The 27,889-nt window shown below is 46.0% G+C and overlaps 13 protein-coding genes across 13 annotated transcripts; 7 read left to right on the top strand and 6 right to left on the bottom strand.

The window, feature by feature from the left end:
- Positions 1-193: 193 nt before the first annotated feature.
- SERLADRAFT_456138 (uncharacterized protein) lies at positions 194-1,295 on the top strand (the record flags this gene model as incomplete). Its single annotated transcript, XM_007313073.1, has 9 exons — positions 194-208; positions 262-277; positions 327-366; positions 443-543; positions 597-656; positions 706-733; positions 786-843; positions 896-1,095; positions 1,151-1,295. 7 exons carry the CDS (start codon positions 352-354, stop codon positions 1,223-1,225), a joined length of 537 nt encoding a protein of 178 aa, XP_007313135.1.
- A 490-nt stretch (positions 1,296-1,785) lies between these two features.
- On the top strand, positions 1,786-2,707 carry SERLADRAFT_456135 (uncharacterized protein; the record flags this gene model as incomplete). The annotated part of the gene is given in 7 exon segments (XM_007313072.1): positions 1,786-1,833; positions 1,889-2,081; positions 2,142-2,162; positions 2,217-2,293; positions 2,353-2,372; positions 2,426-2,452; positions 2,469-2,707. The coding sequence occupies 6 exon segments, from the start codon at positions 1,829-1,831 to the stop codon at positions 2,443-2,445; spliced, it is 336 nt and encodes a 111-aa protein (XP_007313134.1).
- A 225-nt stretch (positions 2,708-2,932) lies between these two features.
- On the bottom strand, positions 2,933-4,888 carry SERLADRAFT_456132 (uncharacterized protein; the record flags this gene model as incomplete). The annotated part of the gene is made up of 7 exons (XM_007313071.1): positions 2,933-3,152; positions 3,206-3,292; positions 3,353-3,635; positions 3,708-4,033; positions 4,088-4,239; positions 4,298-4,397; positions 4,458-4,888. 7 exons carry the CDS (start codon positions 4,873-4,875, stop codon positions 2,992-2,994), a joined length of 1,527 nt encoding a protein of 508 aa, XP_007313133.1.
- Positions 4,889-4,966: 78 nt separating this feature from the next.
- On the bottom strand, positions 4,967-7,024 carry SERLADRAFT_456127 (uncharacterized protein; the record flags this gene model as incomplete). Its single annotated transcript, XM_007313070.1, has 8 exons — positions 4,967-5,233; positions 5,285-5,504; positions 5,568-5,656; positions 5,713-5,784; positions 5,845-6,211; positions 6,265-6,387; positions 6,446-6,916; positions 6,979-7,024. The coding sequence occupies 7 exons, from the start codon at positions 6,589-6,591 to the stop codon at positions 5,177-5,179; spliced, it is 1,074 nt and encodes a 357-aa protein (XP_007313132.1).
- Positions 7,025-7,039: 15 nt separating this feature from the next.
- On the top strand, positions 7,040-7,381 carry SERLADRAFT_377138 (uncharacterized protein; the record flags this gene model as incomplete). Its single annotated transcript, XM_007313069.1, has 1 exon — positions 7,040-7,381. The coding sequence occupies one exon, from the start codon at positions 7,091-7,093 to the stop codon at positions 7,322-7,324; it is 234 nt and encodes a 77-aa protein (XP_007313131.1).
- Positions 7,382-7,443: 62 nt separating this feature from the next.
- On the bottom strand, positions 7,444-8,068 carry SERLADRAFT_456126 (uncharacterized protein; the record flags this gene model as incomplete). Its single annotated transcript, XM_007313068.1, has 2 exons — positions 7,444-7,916; positions 7,994-8,068. One exon carries the CDS (start codon positions 7,772-7,774, stop codon positions 7,574-7,576), a length of 201 nt encoding a protein of 66 aa, XP_007313130.1.
- A 5-nt stretch (positions 8,069-8,073) lies between these two features.
- On the bottom strand, positions 8,074-8,857 carry SERLADRAFT_444834 (uncharacterized protein; the record flags this gene model as incomplete). Its single annotated transcript, XM_007313067.1, has 2 exons — positions 8,074-8,519; positions 8,588-8,857. 2 exons carry the CDS (start codon positions 8,705-8,707, stop codon positions 8,103-8,105), a joined length of 537 nt encoding a protein of 178 aa, XP_007313129.1.
- Positions 8,858-9,801: 944 nt separating this feature from the next.
- On the top strand, positions 9,802-10,133 carry SERLADRAFT_377128 (uncharacterized protein; the record flags this gene model as incomplete). Its single annotated transcript, XM_007313066.1, has 1 exon — positions 9,802-10,133. A coding segment is annotated over one exon (182 nt), but the record flags the coding sequence as incomplete, so codon positions are not given.
- Positions 10,134-10,827: 694 nt separating this feature from the next.
- Positions 10,828-14,091, top strand: SERLADRAFT_456116 (uncharacterized protein; the record flags this gene model as incomplete). The annotated part of the gene is made up of 13 exons (XM_007313065.1): positions 10,828-10,994; positions 11,046-11,153; positions 11,212-11,340; positions 11,400-11,562; positions 11,624-11,707; positions 11,763-11,859; positions 11,920-12,043; positions 12,102-12,203; positions 12,265-12,276; positions 12,330-12,504; positions 12,562-12,802; positions 12,870-13,848; positions 13,902-14,091. 12 exons carry the CDS (start codon positions 10,911-10,913, stop codon positions 13,039-13,041), a joined length of 1,491 nt encoding a protein of 496 aa, XP_007313127.1.
- Positions 14,092-16,064: 1,973 nt separating this feature from the next.
- SERLADRAFT_456108 (uncharacterized protein) lies at positions 16,065-17,294 on the bottom strand (the record flags this gene model as incomplete). Its single annotated transcript, XM_007313064.1, has 7 exons — positions 16,065-16,335; positions 16,391-16,512; positions 16,592-16,771; positions 16,857-16,869; positions 16,938-16,951; positions 17,011-17,104; positions 17,183-17,294. 7 exons carry the CDS (start codon positions 17,226-17,228, stop codon positions 16,295-16,297), a joined length of 510 nt encoding a protein of 169 aa, XP_007313126.1.
- A 96-nt stretch (positions 17,295-17,390) lies between these two features.
- SERLADRAFT_456106 (uncharacterized protein) lies at positions 17,391-18,127 on the top strand (the record flags this gene model as incomplete). Its single annotated transcript, XM_007313063.1, has 3 exons — positions 17,391-17,525; positions 17,579-17,767; positions 17,823-18,127. Coding segments are annotated over 3 exons (525 nt in total), but the record flags the coding sequence as incomplete, so codon positions are not given.
- Positions 18,128-24,794: 6,667 nt separating this feature from the next.
- SERLADRAFT_456104 (uncharacterized protein) lies at positions 24,795-26,149 on the bottom strand (the record flags this gene model as incomplete). The annotated part of the gene is made up of 2 exons (XM_007313062.1): positions 24,795-25,489; positions 25,547-26,149. 2 exons carry the CDS (start codon positions 26,015-26,017, stop codon positions 24,863-24,865), a joined length of 1,098 nt encoding a protein of 365 aa, XP_007313124.1.
- An 810-nt stretch (positions 26,150-26,959) lies between these two features.
- Positions 26,960-27,777, top strand: SERLADRAFT_456100 (uncharacterized protein; the record flags this gene model as incomplete). The annotated part of the gene is made up of 4 exons (XM_007313061.1): positions 26,960-27,010; positions 27,060-27,132; positions 27,192-27,298; positions 27,403-27,777. 4 exons carry the CDS (start codon positions 26,987-26,989, stop codon positions 27,685-27,687), a joined length of 489 nt encoding a protein of 162 aa, XP_007313123.1.
- Between the last annotated feature and the right edge of the window lie 112 nt (positions 27,778-27,889).

The following is a 27,889-nucleotide window of genomic DNA, read 5'->3' as shown; positions in this document are numbered from 1 at the left end:
GGGTGCAGTGAACAAGGGAAGGAGTCTTTTGCTTCCTGTAGTAGTTGTGAGTGATTTTCTATCGATCCACAACCTGCAATATTTATTTCGATCAAAATGTAATCCGTAATTTTACAGACCGCTGTGGTGATTATGAACACAGGTACTTTTCGAGAAGCTGCACATATTTTCAGGCTGACTTATTCCTTTTGTTCAGGTCTGCTAATCGGTGAGAAGTCTCTCGTCATCCTGCCCCGGACTTTACTAAACAGACAGCTACAGGTATTCCTTTTTACATGTAAGCCTATCCTTGTTGGTCCCCAGCAGACGGTAACCGTCATGCATAGCTATCAAGCTACTGTATGGGAAGACATGATGGGAAATAAGGTGAAAATACCAAGTTATTTGTGATGTCCTCCATTAGCTGACGGAATGCATCTTGAATTCTGCTTGTCTAACGCAGTGGGCTCTATACGTGGGACTCGGTTCCCTGGCGTTTACCGACCTTGTAATCGCGCTATCCATGTGCCATCTCCTCGCATCATCTCGCACAGGATTTACGAGGTAATATGAGGTTGTTTTATTCTATGTCTGACTTACCAATGGGTCTGGAATAGAACGGACATGAAGATTAAGATGTTGATAATATACACCGTTAGCACTGGGTGCATGACGAGGTATTGCTCAACGTCCATAGCCCCCCCCTACTTGCTTACCATTGTCAAGTTGCTGTTCTATCACGACCGTGATAACTGTGCGTCTATTCTTTACCACACACATCTGATAAAGTCTTATACCTGCTATAGGGTGCAATGATGCCTCAGAACTTCATATTCATAGCATTCGAGATTATGCTTGTCAAAAGTCTGTTTCTTGCTACTTGTACACGCATTCCACTAACACTGTTCATGAATAGTGTATTCCAACTCGTTCATGGCCATGATAAATGCTCGTTACTACCAGGGCAGCGATGATACTCCTGGCCCCTTCTTGAATACTGTAGGAGTCAACGCAAAACACTCACTTCAACAGGACTGCGAACACCAAATCACGTTTGCGTCGAACAGTGAGGTTACCAATGACACGATATCAAAACATCGAGACGAAACAACGAATGTAAGTTAACCTATTATGCATTTGTTATCGACGTGCCTGATTTACTTTTCACCAGCCCGATGATCAGGAACATGCAATACCGATAGAACTGGCCGAACACTCGTGCCAGCGCATTGATATCAGGCTTTAGTTCCATGCTTGAAGAGAGGGACGCTTTTCCCATTTTTCTTCGTGATATACTTGTTTTCGATATTCGTCCGATCTTTACGACTTGCGTTGAAAAACATATCATGATAGCTTGATGGTATTATTTACCATCATACAAAATATTTGAGGAAATGAGGGGTAGCGATACTTGGTTTCTCGGATGAAAATATTAGTAATGAAATGCTCAGTCTGGTTCAAAAAAAACGATACGTTTACGATGCGAATGCTGGAGGATTCAAGTTGTAGTCATACTATCTCCCACTGCATGTCTCATCCCCAGAAAATTACGCATACTAATATTCACGGTAGTGAACGTAGTATAACAGTGTATCCTTGCTTGTTCCTGGGGGCACCAAGGCTTGCGCAGACTGCCCTCGCTTTCTAATCTCGACCGGAGCCCGTAATTCATGCCCAAAGAGTGATATTCACCAGTGAATTAGAGGTCCTATGTTCGTTCAAGGCCTTGCGTGGCGGTTGAATTGTCAGGCAGCGCGGACTTTGCCGAATTTGTGGCAAAGCGCATCGAATGTTTGCCCCAAGCCTGCCATTGAGGTTGTAAGCAAACTGGTCATCACTAAAAGGCAACATGAGGTATTTTTTCTATTCCTGCGGCTAGATCAAGATGCTGATTCATATATCACACCAGTCAATATGTACACGTCCCAAAATCCGAGCTCGACGAAGCTCAGTTGCGCCAGTTGGAAGAACATGAGATCAGTCAAGGTCCCTTGTCGGTCCTGCAGCAAGCAGTCCGGAATCATGCACAAGTCCTCATCTCGCTACGGAACAACAAGAAGTTGCTGGCTCGTGTAAAGGCTTTTGATAGGCATAGTAACATGGTATGTGTGTTTTGCAGTCATATACTCGCATCAAGATCGATTTACCGTTTGACATTGCAGGTGCTTGAAAATGTGAAAGAGGCAAGCCAGATATCTTCGCATCATGTTGTCCCAACTTACACTCCCATTATATAGATGTGGACAGAAGTTCCAAAAGGAAAGAACAAGAAACCGGTCAACAAGGATCGGTTTATCAGTAAAATGTTTTTGCGGTGAGTCTGTCGACTTCGTAGCCATCTTTTACGAATCTCATCAATTCTCGTTTAAACAGAGGTGACTCTGTGATACTAAGTAAGCAATCAATTCTTCTCTGGGGTTTCTTATCCGATTTACATTTATCCTAGTTTTGCGTAATCAAGCATGATCTTGCAGACGTCTGGTAACAAATTTTCAACCATTCCCCGCCACGTTATTTAACTGTACTATGGCGAGATGTCAAAAATGGAGTACCACTTGTTGTAGAACTAGGGGTCTTGCGCGCGAGCTGAAGTTTAGCCGCTGGTGATGTTGACGCTCTACAGGCAGATGGGATGCAATGTATTATTTTTTTCTACCTTTTTCTTGTTCTAGAAAGCCAACTGTCTCTAATCGTAGCATTCAAGAATGATGACAGCGTTACACCACATCCGAAATATAAGGCCTAGTGCAGATCGATGACCAGTTTTGTCTGCGTATCTACTGCCTTGACCCAATTCCTGATAAAGTATCGTCCGGCCCCTCTCTTTGTCTCGGGCTGCTTCACTCTGCCATGAAACACTGCTATATTTCAGCACTATAATTGTGTTGGTGCTCAACGAACCTCTGCCAAACGACTTAGCCAAAAACTCCTGATTTCAGGTGACTCGGACCCTCTCAATCAAAAATATAGTATATATCCCAGAGAAATAATATCACAAATAGAAGCAAGGTATCAAGGAAGAACCTTGCCAGGGTTCATGATGTTTAGAGGGTCAAACGTTCCTTTGATCTTCCTCATCCAATCTATGCTGACATTGCTCTTAGAATAGTGGAGCGCATGGGGCTTCATCGACCCTAACCCATGCTCTGCAGACACAGAACCATTCAGAGATGCTGTTATAAAATGTCAATAGCCACACCGGATGTCACAGACCGAAGGTACATACCGACAACCTCGTAGATAAAAGGTTCAAGGGCCTGTTCGATTTCTGGAGCGTAACCGTGTTTGGCGATGACATTGATATGCAAATTGCCTGTTTTATGCAAAACATGGTAAGAAAATGGTTGACATATGAAGACTGCCAGCTTCTTACCATCCCCGACGTGACCATAGCCCATAACCTTTGAAACAGCATGATCTCCGTACAGCCCTCTGGACTTGAGCTGATCACGAAGGACGTCAACGACCCTCTGGAAATCTGCGATCGGAACAGAAATATCATATTTATAAGGTTTTCCTTCCTTCTGAACAGCCTCAGTCAGCCCCTCGCGAAGGGCCCATAATGAAGCGAACTGAGCAGCAGATTGGGAGAGTGTACCGGTGACAATCAAAGGCTTGGCGGCAGTGAGCAAGGATTCCAGGAGTTCGGTTAATTTCTAAGCGACAGACGAGACATACACAGCGATGCATTAGTCGATAATGTACCAGGAATCGGGTAAGTCACTGACCTGTTCATCGTGTTCCTTGTTTGAGCCACTGGTCTCCACAAGAACGAAGCACTGGGTACTCTTTAGTTCTTCTTCATTGAAAATACGGCTGTGGCCGTGATCTATCGCCATGTCGTATGCAGTACGGTCGATGTATTCAAAGGAAGAGAGGATTTCTCCAAGCTGCCGCCTAACAGTTTGGAACAGAGGGAGTACATTGTCGTATCGAGGAAGTGCAAGCATGACATTATGAGAAGCCTGAGGCGCTGGGGGTGTGAGAATTGAGACACCTGTGACGACACCGAGGGTACCTTCCGCGCCAATGAACAGTTGTTTCATGTCATAGCCTGGAGACAACGTGTAATAGGTCTTCCCCAAATTTTCGATAAACAACTACTGACCAGTGTTATCTTTCCGGAGTGTTGATAGCTGGTCCAGGATCGTTCCATCAGGGAGAACAACTTCAAGTCCTAGTACGGTGCCATGCAATGTGCCGTATCGCAACAGACGAAGGCCTCCAGCGTTGGTGGAAACATTTCCACCAATTTGACAGCTGAGAGCGCAGTGAAGTGAGGTCGAGGTCTAAGCTAAGATTGTATCATAACACGTACCTCCCCTTCGCGCCGAGATCAAGCGGCATTATATGATTATGAGGAGCAACATATTCACTCAGCGACTGGAGAATGCATCCAGCATCTGCCACTAGTATTCCTGCAACAGTCTTTATTCAATCTCTTGCCCGATCTAATCAAGACATGTGCGGTTGTCTACCAGATACTGGGTCAAACGAGCGCACTTTGGACATGGCGCCCAAGCTCAGGACAATTTCCTTGTCAAGTGAAATGCTTCCTCCCACCAAGCCCGTATTTCCGCCTTGAGGAACGATACCTATTTTCCGTTTAGCGCACCACTTGACTATTTCACTAACTTCTGCTGTCGAGCGGGGCCTTAGGACAGTGGTAGCCTTCCCGTAATACTTCCCCATCCAATCTACATTGTATGTGGCGATATCGTTGGAAGAAACGGAGTTAGAACCGATAGTGGAGAACACAGAGGATGGTGCTAGGATGTTGGAGAAATGGGCGACATCCTCTTCGGTCACGGTGTTTAGATGAGAGAAAGCAGGATTATGAGCGCAACGACGTGCACGGAAAGCGAGAGGTCGCACGACGCGACATAAGGACAACATCTCAACTGGAGACGGGGTCCCAGACTCTGACATGCGATCGGTTTTTATTTCTTGTCATGTACGGAATAATCGGCCCGTCTGGTACACCTTTGCCTCGCAAAGTAACATCGGATACCTATTTCCCCGCATAAGACTGCCAGTCCCATGATCACATTTAGGTAACTGTAGACATGCACCGTAAATACACCAGACACTCACGAGCGTCAACTACATCGACAAGATTGAAAACACTCCTTTGAAAACATACATATGATGATAACACGTCTATAGTTACATTTCTTGGAGCCATTAACTAGTATGATTACGCCGCCAGAGGCTTATGCTCAGTTCCCCGACTTGCATGCCACGTCTCAGGGCCCTGTGTGGCGCGAATTAAGCACTGGCAAGTCAGGACCGCCAAAATACTCACCGTACGATTCTTGATCCTCTGGTTCTTAATCCTTCTGGCGAACCACTCACTCGCAGTTGCACCAGTCTTAAAGTCCAAATCCTCGCGTGTGTTGGCCGCAACGGCGTCAGCGATAATGGAACTTTCGTCAACCAAAGCACGGAGAGTGACGGAGTTGCCAGGCCTAGTAAAGAGAACAAGAGACCATCGAGGAAAGTGCGATTGTTCACCGGGGGATGGCCTGGGGAATCACAATACTTCAGCATCTGGAATACTAGCGAGGGAAAGAGTATTTCAGACGTACACAACACGGTGGAGGTTAGATCGCAAGATGCCTCCACTGAATATGGTCATGGCATCGCCCAAATTGCAAATTGCATGGCCGGGAATAGGCTAAGGAAACGGTACATATCAGTATATGCAATACAAAACCAGGATAGTAAACAAACCTTGACATATTGCCAATTTTCTGTACCTGGGACAAGCACTTGTAGGCCTCCCAGCCTATTGTGGAGAAACGACTTATCCAAAAGGGAACAGTTGAGTGCGTGGGGATATGCTAAACAGAGCATTGGACTTACCAAAGAGCCAAAATCGGTATGCGCTCCGAGAGCAGCCTTCTCCTCTTGCCAATCGTTTGGCCTTGGAGGATTCCTGATACATCTCGCTTCGCTTCCACTATATTCTTCCCTCTTATGCTTGGCCAACAGGGCGCCTGCAGGTAACCCGAGACGAGCCTCAAACACGCTGAGAAGGGTTTCATTCACTGTGACCGACTTGTTTATAAAAGGCACAATAGTCTCCGGCATGCGTGCAACGACAGTGGACGGATACGATCGGTGAGCCTGAGCGGGAAAGGCGAAGGCGTCGTCCTGCGAAACATTGATAAATTCGACGGTGTCAAGAGAGCCTTTATCATCTGTCGCATTGGCGCCTGCGGCTTTGTAGCTAAAATTTGGTGAATAAGAGAGAGGTTTTGAAATGGGGATGTAGACACATACCCAAAAGACATGCCGTCGTCTCCTTGTTCATATTTGAGCTTTTCAGCCAAAGGGAGTGCCATAGTTTCGGCTCCCATCTCGAACATCTCGTTGACCTTTTCGTCCACGCCATGATTCTTTAAGCTAGATGCGTACGAACGTCAGAAGTGAAGAGACAGGCGGGAGAATATGAAATACTTACTACCAGAAACCAAGCTCGGTAGCTGCCTTCCAGAGCTTTTCGATTTCTTGTTCGTCGCCCGCCTTAATGAGCTCATAATCTACGACGAGCAAGGGATGGGTAGGAACGTTCTCGGGAAAGGGAGGTAAAGCAGTGGTGGTGGACATGTTAAGTTCTTGCAAAAGGTTAGGTTGATAGAATAGAAGGTACTGGGATTTTTACTGGAACTGGGCTGAATGCTGGACGATGAAATAAGAAGGCTTTATATACGTCGAGTGGGGTCTTCTTAGAAGGGAGAAGAGAATATATCCTTGAGTGTGTTTTGTCATCATCTGTTATCCGACATACGCCCACCTCGCAATCTTACCGAAGTAAAAGGTGGCAATGTCTAATCCCCAATGTGAAGGTTCCTAATACAATCCAACAGGCAGTCAAAGACCAAAACCATGATGTCACAAGGGCGTCGGGACCTCGGTACGAATCCACGTTTGACTGGTGGAAGTATATTACAGGATTATCAATACCTGAATGGAGCATAAAGCCAAAGAGCTCACTGGCAACCGTGTACAGTGCGAAGCACATAAGGAAGTGTTTTCTCTGCGCCCCCGTCGCGTCCGCACGAGAAGTAGAAGTTCGGGTATCGAGACTGCCGGTTTGCGGTATACTATGGCTTATTTTATCCTTTCATCTCGAGCCTCAAGGATGAGCCAAGTCGGCAGGCTCGCAAAGCGCTCATCACCTATGATAGAACTCGTTGTAATGCTGAGAACGACGCTAACTGTGTCACAGCACGACTCCGAGGTTCGCATCATGATTCAAATGCTGAGCGCTGAGCAGCAAGCTCTGGGGTGGAAAAGCCGCATTTCCTACGAGTCCGTCGCGCTCGCTCAAGAAGCCTGAGGATATCTGTGATCCTTAAGCTTCTTGAGCGAATGACTTTATGAGCTCCGTGAGCCCCAATGGTATTTTCGGGAGAACGCTGTGTAGTGTGTTCGGAAAACCCCGTACTTGTTAGGATTGCTCTTGTTTGCCACACAACCACTCTGTCAAAAAGGAACGATTGTTCTCCTTCGAATATTTGGACTGCCTACGGGAGACTACTACGAAATGGTTTATCGCACCGTCAGTAAGGACATGAAGGAACGGGCCCTATGGCTCATCGACCACGATTACATCCCAGCTGACGTATGTGAAGTCTTCCACATCTCTGAACGGAGTCTTCGCCGATGGAAATCCAACCACAACATCTATGGATCTGTCTTCTCTCCCACAGATCCTCTCCTCAACCCTGATGACACATGATCTCATAACACTAACGCACGAAGCTCCAGGAATGTACTTGGATGACATGCAAGAGTGGTTGGTAGTGGCACATAATGTGCGGTCCTCTGTCGGAAAAATCCATTTTAGCAGATCAGACACTGTGAGTATCTGAGATAATCCTGTGTTGTCTGTCAATCTGTTGCGTTCATGATCAGACGCTGATCGAGCGCTAATCAGGTATGAGAGATGAAACGATCAGGCCAATCAGCGAAAGTGGCAAAATCGGGACCGCAGATTACCTCTCACCAGGCATTGTCACGACATTGGAAAATACGAGCGGGCCATACCAGATTCCTTCAGACACTTAGCGGACTCAGAGTCATTAGTTGATAGACAAAATGTAAAAGTATTAATATCAATTCCCAAAACGTAAAAACATGTCGCCGTCAATTAAATCGTTTAAATAAAAGCTCCCCTCCTTGAGATCAAACGCATTGATCATATGAACTCCCCGAACCAAGTACTCTGCTTTTACTAGCTCAAAATCTCTGGCTTCATCATACAGCCGAGCGCCCGTCCACCTAGTCCTTGGGTTTCCAGCCGAAAGCTTGAGCATCTTGACCACTGCAATGTCAAATGAAGAATGTTGAGTAAATATTCTGATCAGCTTTTTGAGTCGAGCAGGGGTTGGCTCTGGGGTGTCCGTGTTGACAAGAACGAAGTCGAAACGTGGTTCTTGATTGAAGCTGGGGTTACATCGGAGAATATCGCATCCTTCGTTCCAATCTTCCATGGATTGATATTTAATGTATATGCACTGATAATTTATAATCTGTAAAGTGAGGAACAGCGTTAGAAGCTTATGACTAGAAATATGGGAGCATATATTGATGAGCTTACAGTAATGGGATCTTCAGCATTTGCTACATCACAGTTGGCAGCCAGGAACCTTCGCAAATATTTGTGGAACCCTCGGAGACCATCATAATGCTCCATCACTCGCGACATTGTAAGATTCATGGGTGAGCCTAGTGACCAAAGGTTTTGAGCTATTCTCGGATGACGAAGTCTCTTCAACAATGGGTGTAGAATCACGTCGTCGTTTTTTGCCGTTCGATGGCATAGTGTTGGCGACAACTGACTGTTTTTCAGTTCAATCTAAGGTGAGTGGATTCATCCACTATTTTCATTATAATTACTAATCATGACGTCTGAGGCTCCACCAACCCACAGAAAGTATATAAATCACTGCACGCAAACTTCCTAAGTAAACCCAACCTGTTCAACACCACCAATCCCGAGTTGCAAATGACATCACTACTAATGCAGGTGCGTTTTGACATGTCTCACAATACTTATACTTATCCTTTCAAAGCAGAATTAACAACTGGAAGCTGACTAATCAAAGGATTCACATCAATTCCTGGTATGTTTTTCCAACACTAATATTTCTATTCGTACTCACTGATGTCCTTCCTCGCTTATGTTGACAAGCTTTGGCAATAAATGATCAATCAATCCGGTGTTGATTTCTACTGATCATGTCTACCAAGTGAGTGAGCTGCTCTACTAGTAGTATACATCACACTGAATAATCTGTTGAAGGTCGAGGCTATATTTTCCTAATAGAGATGCCAGTGTAGTTCGGTCGTTTACTCTGTATACTTCATTGCTCGAATATCACATGTGCAATTAACTAGCTCTACTTTTTTCGTGCATTTATCTTATAAGGTTCGAAAAGATAATATAGGCCATACCTACAATAAGGCTTTGGACCAGGACAATCAGGCATGTTCTGTCTGTTCAGATATGACTACTGTTACTGGTACCAATATAGCACCATCGGAATCCTCAGCTCGAACGGCAAGACCGTTCTGGTAAGGCCTATCACCTTGGCCGGAGCGATCATAATGATCAGGGCCTTCAGACAAATCGGCCGCATCATAATGCCATGTGTACTCGGACATCTCAGGGCTATCGCAACAATTATTCTGAATAAAACCTGGTCTGACCTGTTCGCAATCTTTTGTATCTAATCTGATGCTCCGTTTTCTGCCAATCTTATCAGACCACACTCGGCCTAACCATGGAAAGTGGATTTTTCCGACATCACAAACAGCGTTGTTTGAGCATATTCGCGATGCTGGGCTATATTACATGCTCCTTCGTAAAGCAGCAACTGAAGGGACGATGACCTGAGGGAGGAATGGCTGGCTGACACGAATACCCACTTTGTTGCCAGTCAACTTGTTATGGTCGGCGAAACGAACAAGAACGACCGCACTATCTGTAGACACTACGGACGAGCTCCCTCTGGACGACGTGCAGCTGTCCAAGCTAACTTTGTGCATGGGGAACGCTACAATCTTCTAGCTGCCCTCGCGCTTGACGGATATGTGGGTACACGTGCTGTGCAAGGCTCAATTGATAGTGATGAGTTTTTCAGTTTTATCGTTGATGATGTGGTAAGTTTTCTTTGCTACTTGAGCCGTACATTATTCACATTCCATTTAGTTACCAACGATGAATCCGTATCCTCAAGACCGCAGCATTATTATCCTGGACAACTGCGCAATGCATAAAGCAGACAACTTATGTGAGGTAGTAGAAAGGCAAGGTTGTGTGCTCATCTTTCTCCTTCCATACTCTCCCGATCTCAATCCGATCGAGGAGAGTTTTAGCTGTGGTATGTTTTTCTCGTTTCTATTATTCGGATCTCATCTATTCTCTAGTGAAATCTTGGATCCGCCGCAACTATCTTACTTTGCAAAACCACGAATACCCGGAAATTGCATTACTCGACGCTGCACACGCTGTCACGGTTGAAAAGGCAAGGGAGTGGTTTATTCATTCTGGCCATGACATGTAGGCCACAGTACTCGTGTTTACCGCTGCGTTATTGTTGTTCTTGCTACGTTTGATGTATTCTTGCTGTGTTCGTTGTACTCGAAACATGACCGTTGTGACAAGAAATGACTGATAAACTAAAGTGAATTATTTTGCAGGTTGTGGAACTGCTGTAGGTAGTTCTATCGAAACCTGCTGGCCGGGACAACCCGGAAACGCCAGTTTTATCCAGCTGACTATTGCGTTGCGGCAGCGACACACGCATCACTGAGGCAATGTATGGCCGTTGACTCGGTCCATCCTGATCGTATTAATGAAAACACTGCGCTGTGCTACCATGGTCTAATATCATTTCACAACCCAGAAAACGCGAACAATGCCAGAGAATATTTCACCTTATGCAGTCTTTACTGCTCTTTTTCTGTCTGTTGCCGTAACCAAATATCTGAAGAGACCTAATGTAAGCTGGGCCTCTCAAATTCAAAGCAACCTTTCAATTGATCAATTGTAGCTTGATAGTATTCCAACAGTTGGCCCCGGTGGCGTGCTCACATCCTACTGGGGGGCTTTCAAGTGGCTCTTGCATGGCCGAGAGATGTTACAAGAAGGATACACCAACGTGGGCTTAACTAGTGCCTCTTTGTGGCTAACTTTGTGATGTGGTGCATTCCGTGTAGTATCAAGGCAGGGCGTTCAAGGTTCCGGATTTACTCTCCTGGGTTGTCATCGTGAGCGGCCCCAAGCTCGTTGATGAGATTCGAAAAGTTCCAGATGATCATCTTTCAGCCCTTGAAGCATTTAGCGATGTGTGTAGCCCACTTCATTGGTCAGTGACGAATGATCCTGATGTGTTGTTACCTTGAAGGTTTTGAAACCTGATTACACTCTGGGTCGCGAGACGGTCCATAACACTTACCATATACCAATTATCCGAAATCGGCTCACTCGTGATCTTCCTGCTCGATTCTCGGACATCCTAGACGAAATTAAGACCTCTCTCAATGACAATCTTAAATTAAGTGGTAACAGTATGTTCATCGGTTTTTCTTTTACATGCTCATCTTCAAGCACCGTATATTTTCTTTGCAGAATGGACAAGCGTGCCTGCATTTGATACAATGACACGAGTCATTTGTCAAACAACCAATCGTGTCTATGTTGGCCTCCCTCTATGTAAATGCATCTACCTTTCTGTCCCTACGTATCTATCTCATGAGACCCTTGTTAGGTCGTGATCCTGATTGGATTGACCTGGCTTCCGGATACACCGTCGCTGTTGCCACCGCGGCAACTGTAATTGGGTTTTTCCCTGAATTCATGGCCCCGTACGTACCAGCACCTCACGTTCCATATCATTAAATTTTTATAGTGACTTCGATTTACAGCGTCGTAGGTAGATTACTTTCGAGCTCTGGGTCCATACGGCGCGGGATGAAGCACCTGCGGCCTGTCATAGAGGAGCGCCAAAAGAACCTGGACAAGTATGGGAGTGACTGGGACGAAAAGCCTGTAGGTACCCTGTGTGCACTGATCATGTGCACATGCCTTTACGGGACGTGTCTACTAGGGTGACTTACTATCCATGCTCATGGACGAAGCCAAGGGGGAAGAACGTTCAGTCGAGGGTCTCACCAGGCGTATCCTAGCCATCAATATGATCTCAATCCAAGTACGTCTTTGCCATTCAAATATTTCGGTTATCTTGGTTGATAATTTGATACACATGGCAGGTATTATCAGTTGTATGCTGCTTTTTTTTTCGTTGATCTTACAGGCATGCTTAGCTTCGCCATAGGAATTTACGCATGCGCTATTTCATTTAGCTGCAAACCCTCGATATATTGGATTACTACGCGAAGAAATTGAAGCTATCGTAGAGGAAGAGGGCTGGTCAAAGGGTGCGTTGGCGAGGATGGAAAAGGTGGATGGTTTCTTGAAAGAATCGTTGAGATTAGAGGGCATTGCTCTCAGTGGGTCTTCATCTGTATCATACACAATTTCGTTGACAACTTTAAAACCCCCTCCAGTATCTATGCTCCGCAAGGCTGTCAAAGATTTCACGCTCGCCGATGGAACCTTCATACCGGCTGGTACTATGATAGCTGTCGCGACGTCTCCTACACACCACGACAAAGAAATATATAAAAATCCCGATGTATTCGATCCTTCCCGGTTTATCAACGATAAACAAGAGGGGAAGCAAGCTTCGGATCAGATGGTCTCCACTAGTCCGAGTTATCTAGCTTTTGGGCACGGGAAAAATGCTTGGTTTGTTCTCAGCGATATTTGATCGCCTTGTCGTATCCTGATTCATACCTTATATGATCCTCAATAGTCCCGGACGTTTTTTTGCTGCAACGGAGCTGAAAGCGATGCTGGCACACATTGTTACGACATACGATATCAAGTTCAAGGACGAGGGTGTGCGACCAGCTAATGTAAATTTCAGTATAGCCAATCTGCCCAACGAAAAGGCACATATTATGTTCAGGAAACGCGTAGATTAATGGTTTACACACCACTAGGTCAGATGTATCACTAGTTCGATCATATTACTGTATCATCACAACTCCCCACTCATATGACACCTCATTCACATAACTCCCCACTCATACCTTAAACGAGCCTTATATTTATGTTCGACAATAATTCGCTTTCCGTATTCTTGTACATGGTCTGATATTCTCGTCATGGACTACAACTAAGGTGGGCCTCGGAAGCCTAACCCCGGTGTGCTCATAATCCTAGGAAAATCTGCGGCAATGGTGCGACTCATTAATTCCAAGAAAGTACGTCCATCGTCCGGGCCTTTGCTTTCAAACTCGATCAGCTTCGTCTCGGTGTCATCTCCATACTCTGCATTAAGCTGCCTCAAAATAACGTGCCGACTAAGGCTAGGCATGTGGCCCATGATCTTGATCATATACTGCGCAATTGCCTCGAGCCCCTGCTTGCTTTCCTCCGACATGGCGCTCAGACGCAGAATTCGGAATGTCAACTTCGTGGTGAAATCATGGACAGCGAATCGAACTGGCTGTCCGCCTTCGTTGAATAAAAAGTAGTCTGCGCTCTTGTCTGCATCGATCATGGACATCTGACGCTTAAGTGCTGCTGACCGCGGATAATGAGCTGTTCCAGAACCAAGGGAGGTGATGCTGGCACAGCCATCCGAGTCCGTTGGGATTTCCTTCACTAGATTGGGAACTTTTTTGAAAGCCCACATACGGTCTCCAGCGGTGCCTGGAAGGCCTTTTGAAACTTTCTTCTTTCCGCAATGTTTTTTGTGTCTGGGCCAGTCGCCTGCCTGACATTTTCTGGAATTGTCTCAGTGAATAGGGGAAAAGAACGGTAGTAAGGGATCGCTTACTGTGGGCAATAGTGAATATCGAAATTCAATTTCGATCTACAGGCGCTGCACACCATGAACCGGATATTAGGTCCAAGTTCTTCAGTACCCAGGGTGCAATTTTCGCAGCGAATGATTGGTTTGTCACGCAAGTCTTTCCTCGTTGCCGCTAATCCAGCTGCGAACGATGGGCCCACGTTCTTCATTATGTCAATCACAGGTTTCATCCCTTCAGTCTTATGGGCAATACTTCCAAGGAAGTATGTTACAGAGTACATTACGAAGAATGCTAGGAAAAGAAATCCTGTGAGTTCGAACATGATATACTCAGCTGGAGGTACTTACCAATGAATTCGTGCCTTTTCACGGATAAGGACTGGTATGCAAGATGATCTTTCTCTGTCAACGGCCTTGAAGTCTCGTCTAAAGCCTTGTCCCACCACGCACTAGGGATCATGACTGGCAGTTCTGTGGCGGATTGCATCGCCTCCAAATATTCGCAGAGAAGCTTGTAGAACGGTTGCCCACTTTCTTTTAGTAGCATGGATGAAACTATCTCTGGACACAGAGCACGGCCGTCCTCACCCCAACCCCCCGACGTACACGCGCCTTCTAAGCCCTTAAAAATATACTTCTTCCGCTCCGACTCTTCCAGCAGCACCCACATGGTCTCAAAATGCCCATCTGTAAACGCCCCTTGTATGACATGCTTCGCTGCCTCCTGCTTCTTTATCAAGCTATCTCGTGCAGACTGAACGTACGACCTTTGCTCATCTCCGACCTCCGGCCAAATCTTCGCCAAGAGTACGAACACCTCACTCGCCTTCAAAGAAGCAAGAGCCTTTTCCCAATCCTTATTCCACTGCGCAAAATTTTGTTTCCTGTTAGTTATTTTGAACTTGAGCGCCCACATGGACTCGGGTTCGTCGGGTTTGGTCGATGAGATCATGTCGTCTAGTTCATCAAGACTACGTAGGTTGGAAGCGGAATTAGGATCTGTGGTGTCAATGTTGGGTGCCATCGAGGCCACTGTTTTGTGTATGAGAGGGCTGGAGGATCGTCTGGGTATATGGGTGCCGTTTTATGAGAGGTTAGTTGCGGAAATATAAGGACCTCCATTCACATCCCGCCAAATCTTAGGCCCAGAATAGAGGGACTTCGATGGTTCCTCCGTATCGATCCTGCGCAAAATAAGTATTCATTTCTAGTCACGACACCGTCTACCTTGATGACCATAGTACTTTCTAAGCTCAGCCTCGTGGTGCAGTTTTGAATTATAGAACGCGTGTTGAGCTTCTTCATCAGTGATATGTGGCTGTGTCACATCTTTACAAGGTAATGGGACCAGGCAGACGTAATATGACAACTTCATATATGTCACTTCTGATTGCCTATGCAGATACCACACCCTGCGACCAAATCTGAAGGTAGAATTGTTCTTGTGAACTGCGATATCTTGCAAAGCGTATTTGAGCAACACTCACATCCGAAGAATCGTCTCAGCTTCTACTCTCTAATACCCCAAGTCGTTAGCAATTTTTTGAAGCCCATTACCCCTATACCAGTAGGCTAACCTTGCGAGTCAATAGGGCACTCAGGGGTTTTGGATCTCAGGGATAGTGAAAGAACGCGTCCATCGCTTCTTCCTGCTGCCGATTTTCTCCCGAGCGTCACATAAGGTTGGTCATTAGACGAAAACAAAACCTCACCCCCCTTTCTGCCTGGAGCTCTTGGATTAGGGGCATCCAATCTTTTTTCCCTATAGATATTGATTATTATTCACGAAGGTTTTTCGCTGTCCCACCATGCAACAATGCAGGACTGCAATGTTGATGTAAACAATAGATATCTGGCCGATAAACTAGTAGCCAAATGAAGTTCGATCGATAATGATGATAATTATGAACGTACTGGTATTGGTTCTTGTACCGCCTGGAAGGTACAAAATTACGAGGCCTGTATTGGAATCGCACATTAAGGGGATCGCACATTAAATTGGCAAACACGATAATCAAGGTAGAAATGGCGAGACAATGTTAAAGTTTACCTCAGTGTTAATCAGAGGCTGGGGTCCCGTCGTAGCTGATCGTGTTAAAGACGCAAGTAGCGCAGAAAAAAAATAGTCTGCCTCAATTTCGCTGAACGATTTATTAATATATCCAGAAGCTGCAGCTCATGTTTTCCGGACCGATGGTCGATATATATCCTTGGAGGTCATTCAACGGTTTAAATTGTGTTCTACAAAAAATAGCGCTGCGGAATCAAAGCAACAATGGCACATACAAACGATTCAACAAAAGGACGTACACATGACCAGATGACTAATAATTTAAACCTACATGCCCACTCCAAAATCTACAACATTTCGTATTCTTATTATGGGACATATTCACATATTCACAAACGCGACCATCCTATTCGTCCGAGCCCGAACCAGGCCCACCTTCATCTTCGTCTGAAGAGCAATGTCATTACTATAGCAGAGGACGAGATAAAGATTATTCGCGTACCACTTGCTATGTCATCCGCTGATATAGCTAATTCTGCCTGCGCTCTTTGGAACAATGTACGTACTTCTGTATCATTTTTTGGCACGAGGTCAAGCGCGGTGTCTCCATTCTTGTCCTTGATCCTGAGCAAAAGGCGCATTATCAATATATTTGTGCGAACAAAAGAAGATACGGTGTGAAAGAGAGAGAGAAAATACGTACGCCATATTAGCCCCTGCATCGAGGAGTTCATCTACTATGAAAAGCATAGCTTCGCGGTCTTCTTTGAGTTTGACTGCGAGATGGAGAGGAGTAGCCCGTTCGAGGCGATTTATTGGATCAACATCACATTGAGGGTGCATAAGAATGTCTTCGATGACATTTACAGAACCATTTGATGCACTAACAAGATAATCGTCGTAGATGCATAGCCCCAGAGATTTGTTCATAAGCGGATTCGTGGTAGATGAAAGGGCGATTGTCTTACGCATAATGCAAGGCTATGATAGGATCAAGATATTTATGTCTCAGGAGAGTGAGATAACAGAGATAAAATGAAACTGAGCACCTGTATTCCCTAACCTGAAATACATCTGGTCAATGAAACGATTATAGTTATGCTCGTCCAACAACGAACTTACCCGTCCTGAAAGTTGATATCGAGGTCTTTGTCCTCAAATAGGTCCACCAGCATATCGAGATGATCCGTGCGCGCAGCTAGAAGTAAGCGTTCATCTGAGACGAACAACGTTTTTATTAGCATTGTGAACGCCCATAACCTGCAAGAGGGCATAAAGGCGTCAAGGGGCTTACTGCTACTCGCTCCGTCGGATTTTTTGTCATGCTTAGACTCTGGCATTTCAACGTTTCTGTGCTATTGGAGTGCAAATATTATATGTAGTGGATGGTCGTTGCCGTAGAAGAACAACGATGCAGAGACAGTAGTTAAAGGATTATCATGTGGCTGTGCTGTCCTGCTATCTCAGGCTTGGGCTCAGCTTTTCCTACTAAGTTTACCTATGCCTTAGCTTACACTTGTAATCGAACATTCATGATTTTTTACGCGACAATTGCTTAGGCCGATAACTATCTAGAAAGCTACTTTGAGGGTGGAACGAGCAATATGGACTCTCCAGATGCGCTTAACATCGATCCTGTTAGTTTCAAGTTGGAGCTCGTTCTACATGTATCAATCTGACCACATCGCAGTCCCAGCTTCAGTTAGAAACAATAGCAGAGGGTGTAGTATCTGTTGTTTCGCGTGCAACAGTTACTTGCGATGGCCAACAAACACGAGTGATAGCTGTAAAATCATCCACGATCCACGAGGATTATGTTCGTGAACCCCACGACATCGTAAAAGAACTTAGGATCTTGGCTTCACTATCACACCCAAATGTCGGTGATACCCTGTTCACCTTTTAACTCGCTATCTTTGCTTATCTGAGAATAGGTCGTCTCTATTCTTGGCTTCAAGATCAACAGAAAAACCGAGAACCTGAAATTTTGGATGCCCTTTGTGCAATATCGCCTGTCAGATCTCCTTTCTACGCTGAATTTCTCCCCTCACCCTCTCGTCTCGTTGATGGACTCAAGTGGGCCGACTCCGAAAGAGCAACGTTTCGTGGTGTTAGCCAAATCAATCATGTTTCAGGTCATCTGTGCTGTTGCATACTTACACGACCCATCCCGCAAAATCGCACACCGTGATATCAAACCTACTAACATTCTTCTCACCGAAACTGGCTATGTCAAACTTATCGACTTTGGCATATCATGGAGGGAGCACGATGACGAAGCGTGTAAAGAACACGATCTATGGCCTGAGTATCCAGACAAGATGTATTTTGAAGTCTCAACGGGGTACGTCCCTCTTTCATGCCTATAGACTCGAGTTGTTTCTGATTCCCAACCTTTCAGGCCTTATCGTGCACCTGAGCTTTTGTTTGGTCCCCGGACGTACGACGCCTCTGCTATCGATCTGTGGAGTCTTGGGACAACGTTTGCGGAGTTCTTCACTTCTCTTAGGCTTTCGCGGGTGCACGGCGAATTTGACGACGACGACGAAATTATGCGTGACCTCGATCTATCTCCCAATGACACGATCACAGAGAAAGAACCTTTCATAATACCTCCAGATGTTCGTCCAAGCGATCCATCAGCAAGATGGTCCAGGGACTCGCTGTTTGATGCTCGTGTGGGTGAAATTGGTCTGGCCTGGAGTATTTTCAAAACTCGTGGTACACCAAACGAAACCACCTGGCCGGTACTGTTCCCGCCCACCTAGTCTCATACGTACAGCCGTAGTGACGTGCTTTTTTTTATAGACCTTTCTAAACTTACCGGATGCGCCAAAAGTGTCTTTCGTCGATGTTCCCCCTGTTGATCTCCATATCCTTCTTCCAAATCTACCTCCGTCTCTAAAGAATGAGGTCATCGATACGACGACTCATGCTCCCCCTGAATCAGCATCTCCGACTCCTCTCGACCTCATCCACCGATTACTGGTTTATCCACAGGATAGACGTCTTCGAGCTGCTACGGCGCTTCGTCATCCCTGGTTTGCAGCTCAGCCACCTTTCCTGCTACCATTAGATTATCAACGTGACGATATTGATGAGGCTTTCCACCTCATCGAAACTTCTTGGGAAGACAACACATTGGGTGATTGGGTACGCATCAGTGTTCCCTTACAACGAGAGCAAGGGTAATAGCTTAATAGAATTACATGAACTAATACAATTGATCTTTGAAAAATATATTAAGATGACCTGTCCACCACAAGAAAACCCATCATGATGCAACTTTGATAGGTACATTTGTAAGAGCATGATTATCAATTGATATGCCTGAACGTAAAGAGATGAGCACTATTCTGCAAAAAGGTGAGGCTGTACACACTTTGCGTTGCATTCGCTGTTTTATAGATACCAATCAGTCGATGACTGAGCTCAAACATGTCATTTCTGAAAACTTATTAGCAACCACGAACGATAACTGTGAACATATAGAAATACCTAAGGGATATAATAATGAATTGGGCGTTTTTTGTGCGATCCTTAATGTAGTTCGCTACAATGGAAACGTTCCTGAAGTCCAACGCTGCATCAATTTCGTCCATGAAGTAGAGGGGAGTTGGCTATAGAAAATGGGTCAACTTAATGTACACCGCCCAAGGTAACACGACAATGACCTTGAAAACGTGAAGGGCGAAAACCAGAGCCAGGGAACTGAGTGTCTGAGAAGAATAGGTAAAAGAAAAAATAATACGTGAAAATAGGATGTGTCACCTTTTCACCACCAGACAGATTCGAGATATTCTTCCAGCTTTTCTTGGGTGGCATAACGCTGAAGATAATGCCTTCTGAAAAGGGGTCCATACTGTCGACTAGTTCGAGCTCGGCGTTACCTCCTAAAGTAATCATCTGTAAAAGATGTCAATATTTGCAAATCGAACGATCCCTGTACGTGTGTGCAAACAGACCTGATACATTTCCTTCAACTTCGTAGAAATCATGCTGAAGCCTGCCATAAATTCGTCAAGACGTTGTTTCCTCAGACCATCATACTTATGCTTCTGCGCATCACGAGCTTCAGTGGTCTGGTCGAGGTCCTTGGCACGATTGAAGAATTCCTCTTCACGTTTCTTGTATTCTTTGAGGACGCCCAAGTTTGGTTTGGCATTCTTGAGTTTTTCTGACCAATAAAATGCGTTTGTCCAAGAATCTTAAAGACTTCGAGTCGAGGACATACCATCCAGCAATTCAGAATCAGCAATAAGCTCCCTCTTCTTAAAGCGGGCAAGCTCTTCAGCACTGTATATATGCAATTCATTGGATGGTGTTCGATGACGAGTTTTCTCCTTCTTCACGGGTATACTTTCCCCAGGCTCTTGCTTGACTTCTGCTCCGGGGGCCTCTGGATCCTCGGCAGCCTCAGGAGGATCATCAGCTTTGTCCTCCTCTTCATCCTCGTCGTCATCGCTGATCGGGAGTTAGTCTAAGATGGCCGAGAGAAGGGCAGAGAACGTACTCTATGTCTTCCAATTTGAGTTTATCATGCTCAGCACGCCAATGAAGAAGAGTACGCTCATTCTCTGCGGCTTCCTTCTTGGTGTCGTTCAGAGACTGCTGAAGTTCCATCTGTAAGGGAGGTTAATACCAGTAATTCGAGAACATAGGGACGGAAGGGAAACCGACTTCTTTTTGCCTGAAAGCCTGAATTTCTTCTGTTTTGGTGTCTAACTCGGCTTTGAGATTATCCAAGTCATCCTTTGAGTATTCTGCTGCAGCTTGTGCGGCCTCCACCTTCGAGCGAAGCTCCGTCACATATTGCGCACACTCCTCAAGTTTCTCGTTCAGCTCTGCGAGTTCGCTTTCAGCGTCATTTAAGCTGGTGGTGTTGGTCTCGATGGCTGAACCGAGCTTAGTGGAATCTTTCTCCGCCTTAGCCTTGGCAACCTCTGCCTTCGTGATTTCATCGTTTGCAATGTTAATGCGGAGACGAATGCCGTCCACCTTTGATTTCTGTGTCAGTAACCTGGCACCACCAATATCCAGGATCTTCTTCTCTAGAGCATTGATAGCCGACTCTATTGCCCCCGATCTCTCTTGAAGTTCTGCTAGCTCTTCAGAGGACGAGTCAACCTCCTTCTCTAGTGCTGATATACGAGCGGTATCGCCAGCATCAGGTTTGCTTTGGGACCTACACCACAACTATGAGGAGAGACACACCAACGGATGTGAAAACTTACTTTAGATCGCGTACTCGCTTCTCTGCATCTGCAATACGCTTCGTACCCGTTTGAATAGCGAGATTAAGTTTTTCGAAATCGAGATCAATCTGCGGGCCAGACTTTGCAATACGCTCAACCTCCAGTTCGAAGCTGCGCAAGTCCCTCAGGGCCTCATCAAGCTCTTGAGCAGCCACCTCGCTGTCACGTTCCATCGTACGAAGGACTTCTGGTCGAACAGCCTCCGCTTGCAATTTAGAGCTCATACCACCTCTTGCGACATGGTTTCCTCCTCCGGACATAGTACCGGATGAATCAATAAGCTGACCAGCAAGAGTCACAACTCTCCATCTACGTTGTCCCCCAAATGCAATGCGATTGGCCTGGTCTAGATTATCCGCAACAAGAGTATTGCTGACACCCTTGTAGAAGGCTGCCGCAAAACGTGGTTCCTTGGGTTGTATGAGGTCGAACAATCTTGGAACGTTCTCCGGTGTAGACATTTTCCGCATGCCATCATTCTGGTGTAACTTTTCGAGGACCATAAAAGAAGCTCGACCAATGTTCTGTTTTCGCAAATATTCGATACAACCCTGTCCCTGATCGACTGTGTCGACAACCAGATTATTGAGAGCTCCACAAGCAGTAGATACTGCGACATCGTATTTGTCTGGAATAGTCCCAAGACTACCAAGGCGACCCTGTAAATGTTAAGTACTAGTGTCAAAGGGAACATCGAATAACTTACATGGAAACCTTCGATCCGGCCAGTTTGCTTCAGCCGCGTAAGACTGTCTAGCACTTTGTTCTGCGAAGTGCTAGCTTGCTGGGATGCCTTTGCTTCATCAGCCTTCTGACGCAGTGACGATGCCTTAGAACGCAAGTCCTGCACGCGAGTTTGGGCATCCTACAGGAGGTTTGCTTAATGACAATTTCACTGCTAGGAAGATATGCAGACCTGCTGTTTCCTTTGACTAGCCTGGATCTCCTGTTGAAGATTCTTCTTATCGGTTTTCAAGCCATCAAGTTCGTTGAGCTGGCGGATACATCTTAAGAAGACGTACAGCATTAAGAACAGAGTATACAAACCTTGGCTTCTTGGTCGGACTGCAACTTCTCCAGAGCTTGCTGCGCTTCCTTGCTGGCCTCCTTCATGACGTCAGCTTTTTTGACCAAAGCATCACGCTCGCTTGTTGCGACGTCAATCTCTGCTTGTTTTGCGTTGATCTTAGCGGTCCATGGTTGAAGCTCTTTCTGTTTCACTTCAATCTGATTATGGAAAACTTGCGTCTTGTCTAAAAATAAGATAAGTGAAGCAACTCATATAATACATTTGGATACATACCTTTCAAACTATCACGAATCCCCTCCAGAACCTTCTCTTCTTGTTCAAGGTTTGCCTCATGTTCATCTATCTCGGTTTTCTTCCGCTCCATCTTTGCAGTACTTTCCGAGATAGCACGAAGAGCATCGTTTCTAGAACTTTCGTCCTGAAGTCCTCACACTGTCAAAACATATCGACATATTAACAGTATTGCTACTTACGTCCAACAGTGATTTCTTAAGCTTCTTCATTTTGCTGGTCGCGTGTTTACGCCTTTCTTCAAGGCCGACTTCCTGCTTTTCATGGGCAGCTAAATCCTTAAGGGCCACTGCGGCCGCAGCTTTGACTTCCTGGAGAAAACAGCTCAATATACTGTCCTTACAGACAAAGACAACACTTACTTCGTAGGCTTTTCCACGCTCTGTATAATGCTTCTCGAGCATTTCAAGATGGGTGATATCGTCCTTATTTCTCTCAGTCTCGTCAGCTAGCTCTTTTGCAATTCGTTCCTACAAAAGTGATCTGTCAACGCATAGAGCGTAGTGTACAGAGATATTGCTCACAATGGCCTTCGAGAAACTGTCCTCGTTCAAAAGACACTTCCACAGGTAATATTGCCACAATCTCGACAGCGCTTTAACATGGTCATTTTGCAGTCGGAGGTAATCTTCTGCTTCCTTCTTCTGTACTTCCAGAGCGTTCTTTTCTCGTTCAACAATGCGGAGACGATTAAGCTTCTCAGTCCTGTCTTCAGAGAGTCGGTCCATCGCAACGAGAGCTTCATCGATCGGCTCTTTATATTTCGAAGTTCCGATGATATCTTCTAGATACTCAAGAAGACCGTCTTCATGCTCGGTTTGGGCCTTGGGTTTCATCTGTGCTATAGATTCTACTTCTCCCTGTGCGAAGATATTCAACTAATGCACCACCTGCGAAAACGTCACATACTTGTAAGATCAAGAAACGCTTGTGATCTAGATCAATTCCCCTTCCTTTGAGTAAGGTTTGCACTTCAGTATAGTTACTCGTGCGTCCATTGATTGTATATTTGCTGCTGTTATTCCTATATGCTGTGCGGGAAACGACAAGTCGTGAGCCGGGCACGACCTTGTATGCGTCAGGACCAGGCTAGAAGAGATAGATAAGAGAATGGTCCCTGCATCGACAAAGAAAAGGCGCACCAAATCAACTATTTCTCGGAAATGAACTTCGACGCTACAGTCGTCCAGATCTGGATACCGTGCCGAATTATGAATGAGCTCTGACAATTTGCCCTGTCTCATCTTCGCAGCACGATACCCAAACACGAATAGCAAAGCATCTATTGTGTTTGATTTTCCTGAGCCGTTGGGTCCTACAATAGATGAAAAAGACTGTAGCAAAAGGTAAGAACGTAATTGATTAGATATATTTAGTATTAAGTACCTTATGAAATGGCCCAATCTCTTGCCTGCCAGCGTAACTCTTGAAATTGATTAAGGCCATCTTATGGATCACGAGACGAGATTTAGGACCTTGAGGTTCTTCAGCTGGAGCGGTAGGCTGGGTTTCAGCCTGAGGTTGGCTAACAGGTTCAAGTAATGATGCCTCTTCTTCCTCGACTGCCTCCAGCACAGGCTTCGAGATTTGGGCAGTCACGGGTTCGCTAGATGATATTTGACTGCTGGCGCGCCTTCCTTTACTACCGCCTCTGCGCGGGGTTTGTTCGACTTCCCTCAAAAAGCCATCGATGTCATCTTCGTCATCCTTTGCAGAAGGTGGCGGAATTGAAGGAGCAGAAGGTCCGCTTTCAGCATTGTTCGCTACGGAGAGTGATTCTGTCTTTACAGCCTTCGGAGTAACCGGAGCATCAGCTTCGTCGACTTCTGATACGTCCATCAAGGCATCGTCTATTTTTCCCGGCTCCTCCTCAACTGGTTGATCCTTCTTCGACCGGACAGAGCGTTTTCCTGACGCAGGTTTCCTTCCCTTGCGAGCAGGCTTCTCAGCAGGGGGCTCCTCATCGTCCGAGATAGTGATGATTGTAGTACGCGTCGACGTACTTGCAGTGGGCTTAGTCGAAGAGGCTCTGCGCGTTCGTAAACGGGATTTCGCGACGTTTTCCTTTTCTTCGGCGTTATCATCGTCTGCAAGTTGTCCACGCTTGCGTTTTCCTGGTGCAGGAGCTTCAATGACAGTAGGCTCCACCGATCTCTGTGTTGAACGCGTCGACCGCCTTGGAGGCATTCTGAAAGGTAAACCGAAACGTTAGTACAAAGCTCGTTGGAAAAGGCAGAAAGCACGTTGAAGGCGTGACCTTACGATGATTACTGCACGTGCACATACGCGAGCTGTCACGTATCACGTGCCAGTGGCGATCAGACTACAGTGCTTAAGTCAATATAATTCAGTACCTGTACAACATAAACAAATGTACAGATATAAGTTACTCTAGTAGTTATAGATACCGCCATCCGGAATCTAAACCCTCTGTAACTCTCCACTCGTTTTTCCCAAGCCAAGTTCTCACCCTGTCTTCATCCTTGCTTGATGCCCCTTCATCAAGGACGGTCATGTCGCCCTGTCCACAGAGGGCCAGAACAGACCACCCTACAATTATCATACCAGGTGGACGCTGTTCACCTACACTATCAAGCGCAGCCAATACATTTTTCAACGTAGATGCGATCACGCGTTGATCGGGCATCGACCCTCGCTCGATTATCGCTATAGGCGTATGCGAAGGATAAGCCTCGCCATCGCGTCGTGAGGTGACCTTCAGTCCTTCGCCATCTTCCTGCAGAGCGGCAAGTACTTGTGGTAATCGCGCGACACCCATCAAAATCAAGAGCGTTCTTCCCCGCTCGTACCCTGGAAGTTTCACATCCTTCCCCTGTCTTCCTACACCAGTGCAGACAATGAAAGACTCTGCAACTCCGCGTTGCGTAACCGGTATGCCAGCGAACGTTGGTGCAGCTAAAGCAGAGCTTACGCCTGGGACGACGAGAGGCTCATATCCGTGTGAGCGGAAATACAACACTTCTTCACCAGCACGACCATATACAACCGGATCTCCCTGTTTCAACTGCAAAAATTACCAGTTAAAAACGTTCTGAGCCACTTTTGTTAGACGGACACATACACGAACGACAGTAAGACCTCGTTTGGCAGCCTCAACGGCGGCTTCCATCATCTCAGTCTGAGCACCCTCAGCGTTTCCTGGAAATTTGCGAGCGATGCGTACTTCCACTTCTGGCGGAATAAGTTTGAGAACAGCAGCGGGGACAAGTTTGTCCGACAAAACCAGGTTTGCATGTTTAGTGAGAGCTTTGTGAGTTGCTAGCGTGAGCAGAGAAGGGTGACCAGGGCCAGAGCCAACAAGGAGAATTCTCCCTCTAGGTTGAGCGGATGGGGATAAGAGTGAAAGGTCGTGTATACCGATTTGTGTAAGATCACTGGGTGAGTCAAGCCCTGACCCAACGCTTGGCATCAATCCTTTTGGCGGACAACTCGACAAAGTATTATCGTTCAAAACCTCAAGCATCTCCTTGTCTGTCATATGGGCTAGACGATTCAAGGGCCAGTATTCGCTGACCTGCGCTACCCATTTCATGCGACGCCTTGCAGCTTCAGCAGCAGTTTCTGAATTGCTGCGCGACGGGACCGGCCGATTAGGAGTGGTGACTGCACTATCTTCGTTTAACTCTTCCTCTGTATCATGTTCTTCTAACGTATGTGAAGCCTTCACCATGTTCCGCAACTTTCCCATATTTCGCACAGCAGCCCCGACTTCCTTCGGTAAACTGGCCACGATCTCCCTCCGCAGTCTACCTGCCAGACGACATCCCTGACCGTTAGTTGTTACTGAAACTTGCAATGCAGTGCGTTCGCCTGTTTCTGCATCCAAAAACCTGTGCGTAGACGAAAATGAAAAATCGCACAGATCAGGCATGTCGGTCACATTGACTGGGATGTTGCGGGCGCGACAAACACGATGGATATGAGCAGCAGAGGCATGAGACCGACGTTGATTGTTGTCGATACCCAATACAGTATCGGTTACACACACGAGTGTTACTTCTGGAGAAGAGGCGAGATAAGCATCAAGGGCTTCGATATCACGATCTGAGGACGAGGTGTTCGATGTGGTCGCCAGCGAATCCCAGTCTAAGACGACAAGTTGATTGTGGTCTGCCCTCCATCTAAGTTCGTCGCAAACAGCCTTTCTCCCCCCTTTTGTGAGGATTACGACGGCTGAATCTGCTTCGAGAGCAGAGAATGCACGAGACGCTGCCAATGAGTTTGAACCCAGAACCAAAGTTGTCTTGCTTTTCAAACGAAACGACAGCAGCAAGGATGCCCCACCGACAGGAATAGGATATGAATCCATGGTAAAGGAGATAAGGAACAGATAGTAGATAGCCTGATATTCAACATTTTTGAATTATTCAATTACTTGGCTATCGAAGGGCGTCGCGATAATGAGCAATTTGCTCGGCTCGCTTACGTTATCTGTTATCACGCTGTTTATGGGTGCGAGGCACGTTTGTATTTCGCTATACTTTACAGCTTATACCATTTCATGCAGCTCGTGGATAACAGCACGGTGAGTTTTATGGTACATTGCAGGATAATTTTCTAATGTTGTTTACTAGTTTCTGACACGGTTAGCTGCCGAATTCGAGTCGCATAAGGAAAAAGGAACTATATGGCTGACGCATAAACGACGTATGCAGGTTAGATCGCCATCCTAGGCCGAACGATTAACTTGAACCCCTTTAATCTAGTAACCCATGATGGCGAGGATGCCACTATGAATGATGCAGATGGTACCAGGGAATATCCTTGCTTAGTTCGCGCCACAGATGGCAAGAAAGTTAAGTTTTCTACTCAGGTGAGTCTCCAGATATTAGACCTAGTCCCCTCATCTGCACCCTGACCGGTCAAGCATATTTTCACGAGCTAGCATGCTAATCGATTTATCGTCGCTTGATCTAGGTTGAATCAAAGGATCTGATGAAATTCCACTCTGCCTATGGTTCGCTACTGAAATCGTCGATGACTACTCTCCGAAAACGAGACAAAAAGCGGGAGAAACAGCGCGCTGAGGAGCTTGCGCGTCGAAAACGTCGAATGGCAGAACAGATTGTCGTAGAGGGGCCGAAGAGAGGGAATGGTCGCAGAAAGAGACAGCGGAAGATGAAGGCAATCGTTAAACAGGAAGAACTGAAGGAACGAGTTCGAGCCAGAGACGAAGCAAAGGCCAGGAGTGTATCAACCTGAAATTTCATGTTCTTGTCGCTGTATTTTGCATAAAAGTATTGTGTTGACTAATTGTAAAACCCTCCAGCAGACTGCAAGGGATCTATAGTATTTATTTAGCGTGGGAAATCAAGTATTGACCGGCATGATGCATGCGTGCTGGTAGGGGTAATACTCTAGCGGCGGTCCTGGTTAATGATTGGGGTTTGGATCTAACCACCAT

The sequence above is a fragment of the Serpula lacrymans genome, assembly GCF_000218685.1.
Source record: "Serpula lacrymans var. lacrymans S7.9 unplaced genomic scaffold SERLAscaffold_1, whole genome shotgun sequence".
NCBI lineage: Eukaryota > Fungi > Basidiomycota > Agaricomycetes > Boletales > Serpulaceae > Serpula > Serpula lacrymans.
Note: the sequence above shows the minus strand (reverse complement) of the source record. Positions and strands in the feature narration are given on the sequence as shown.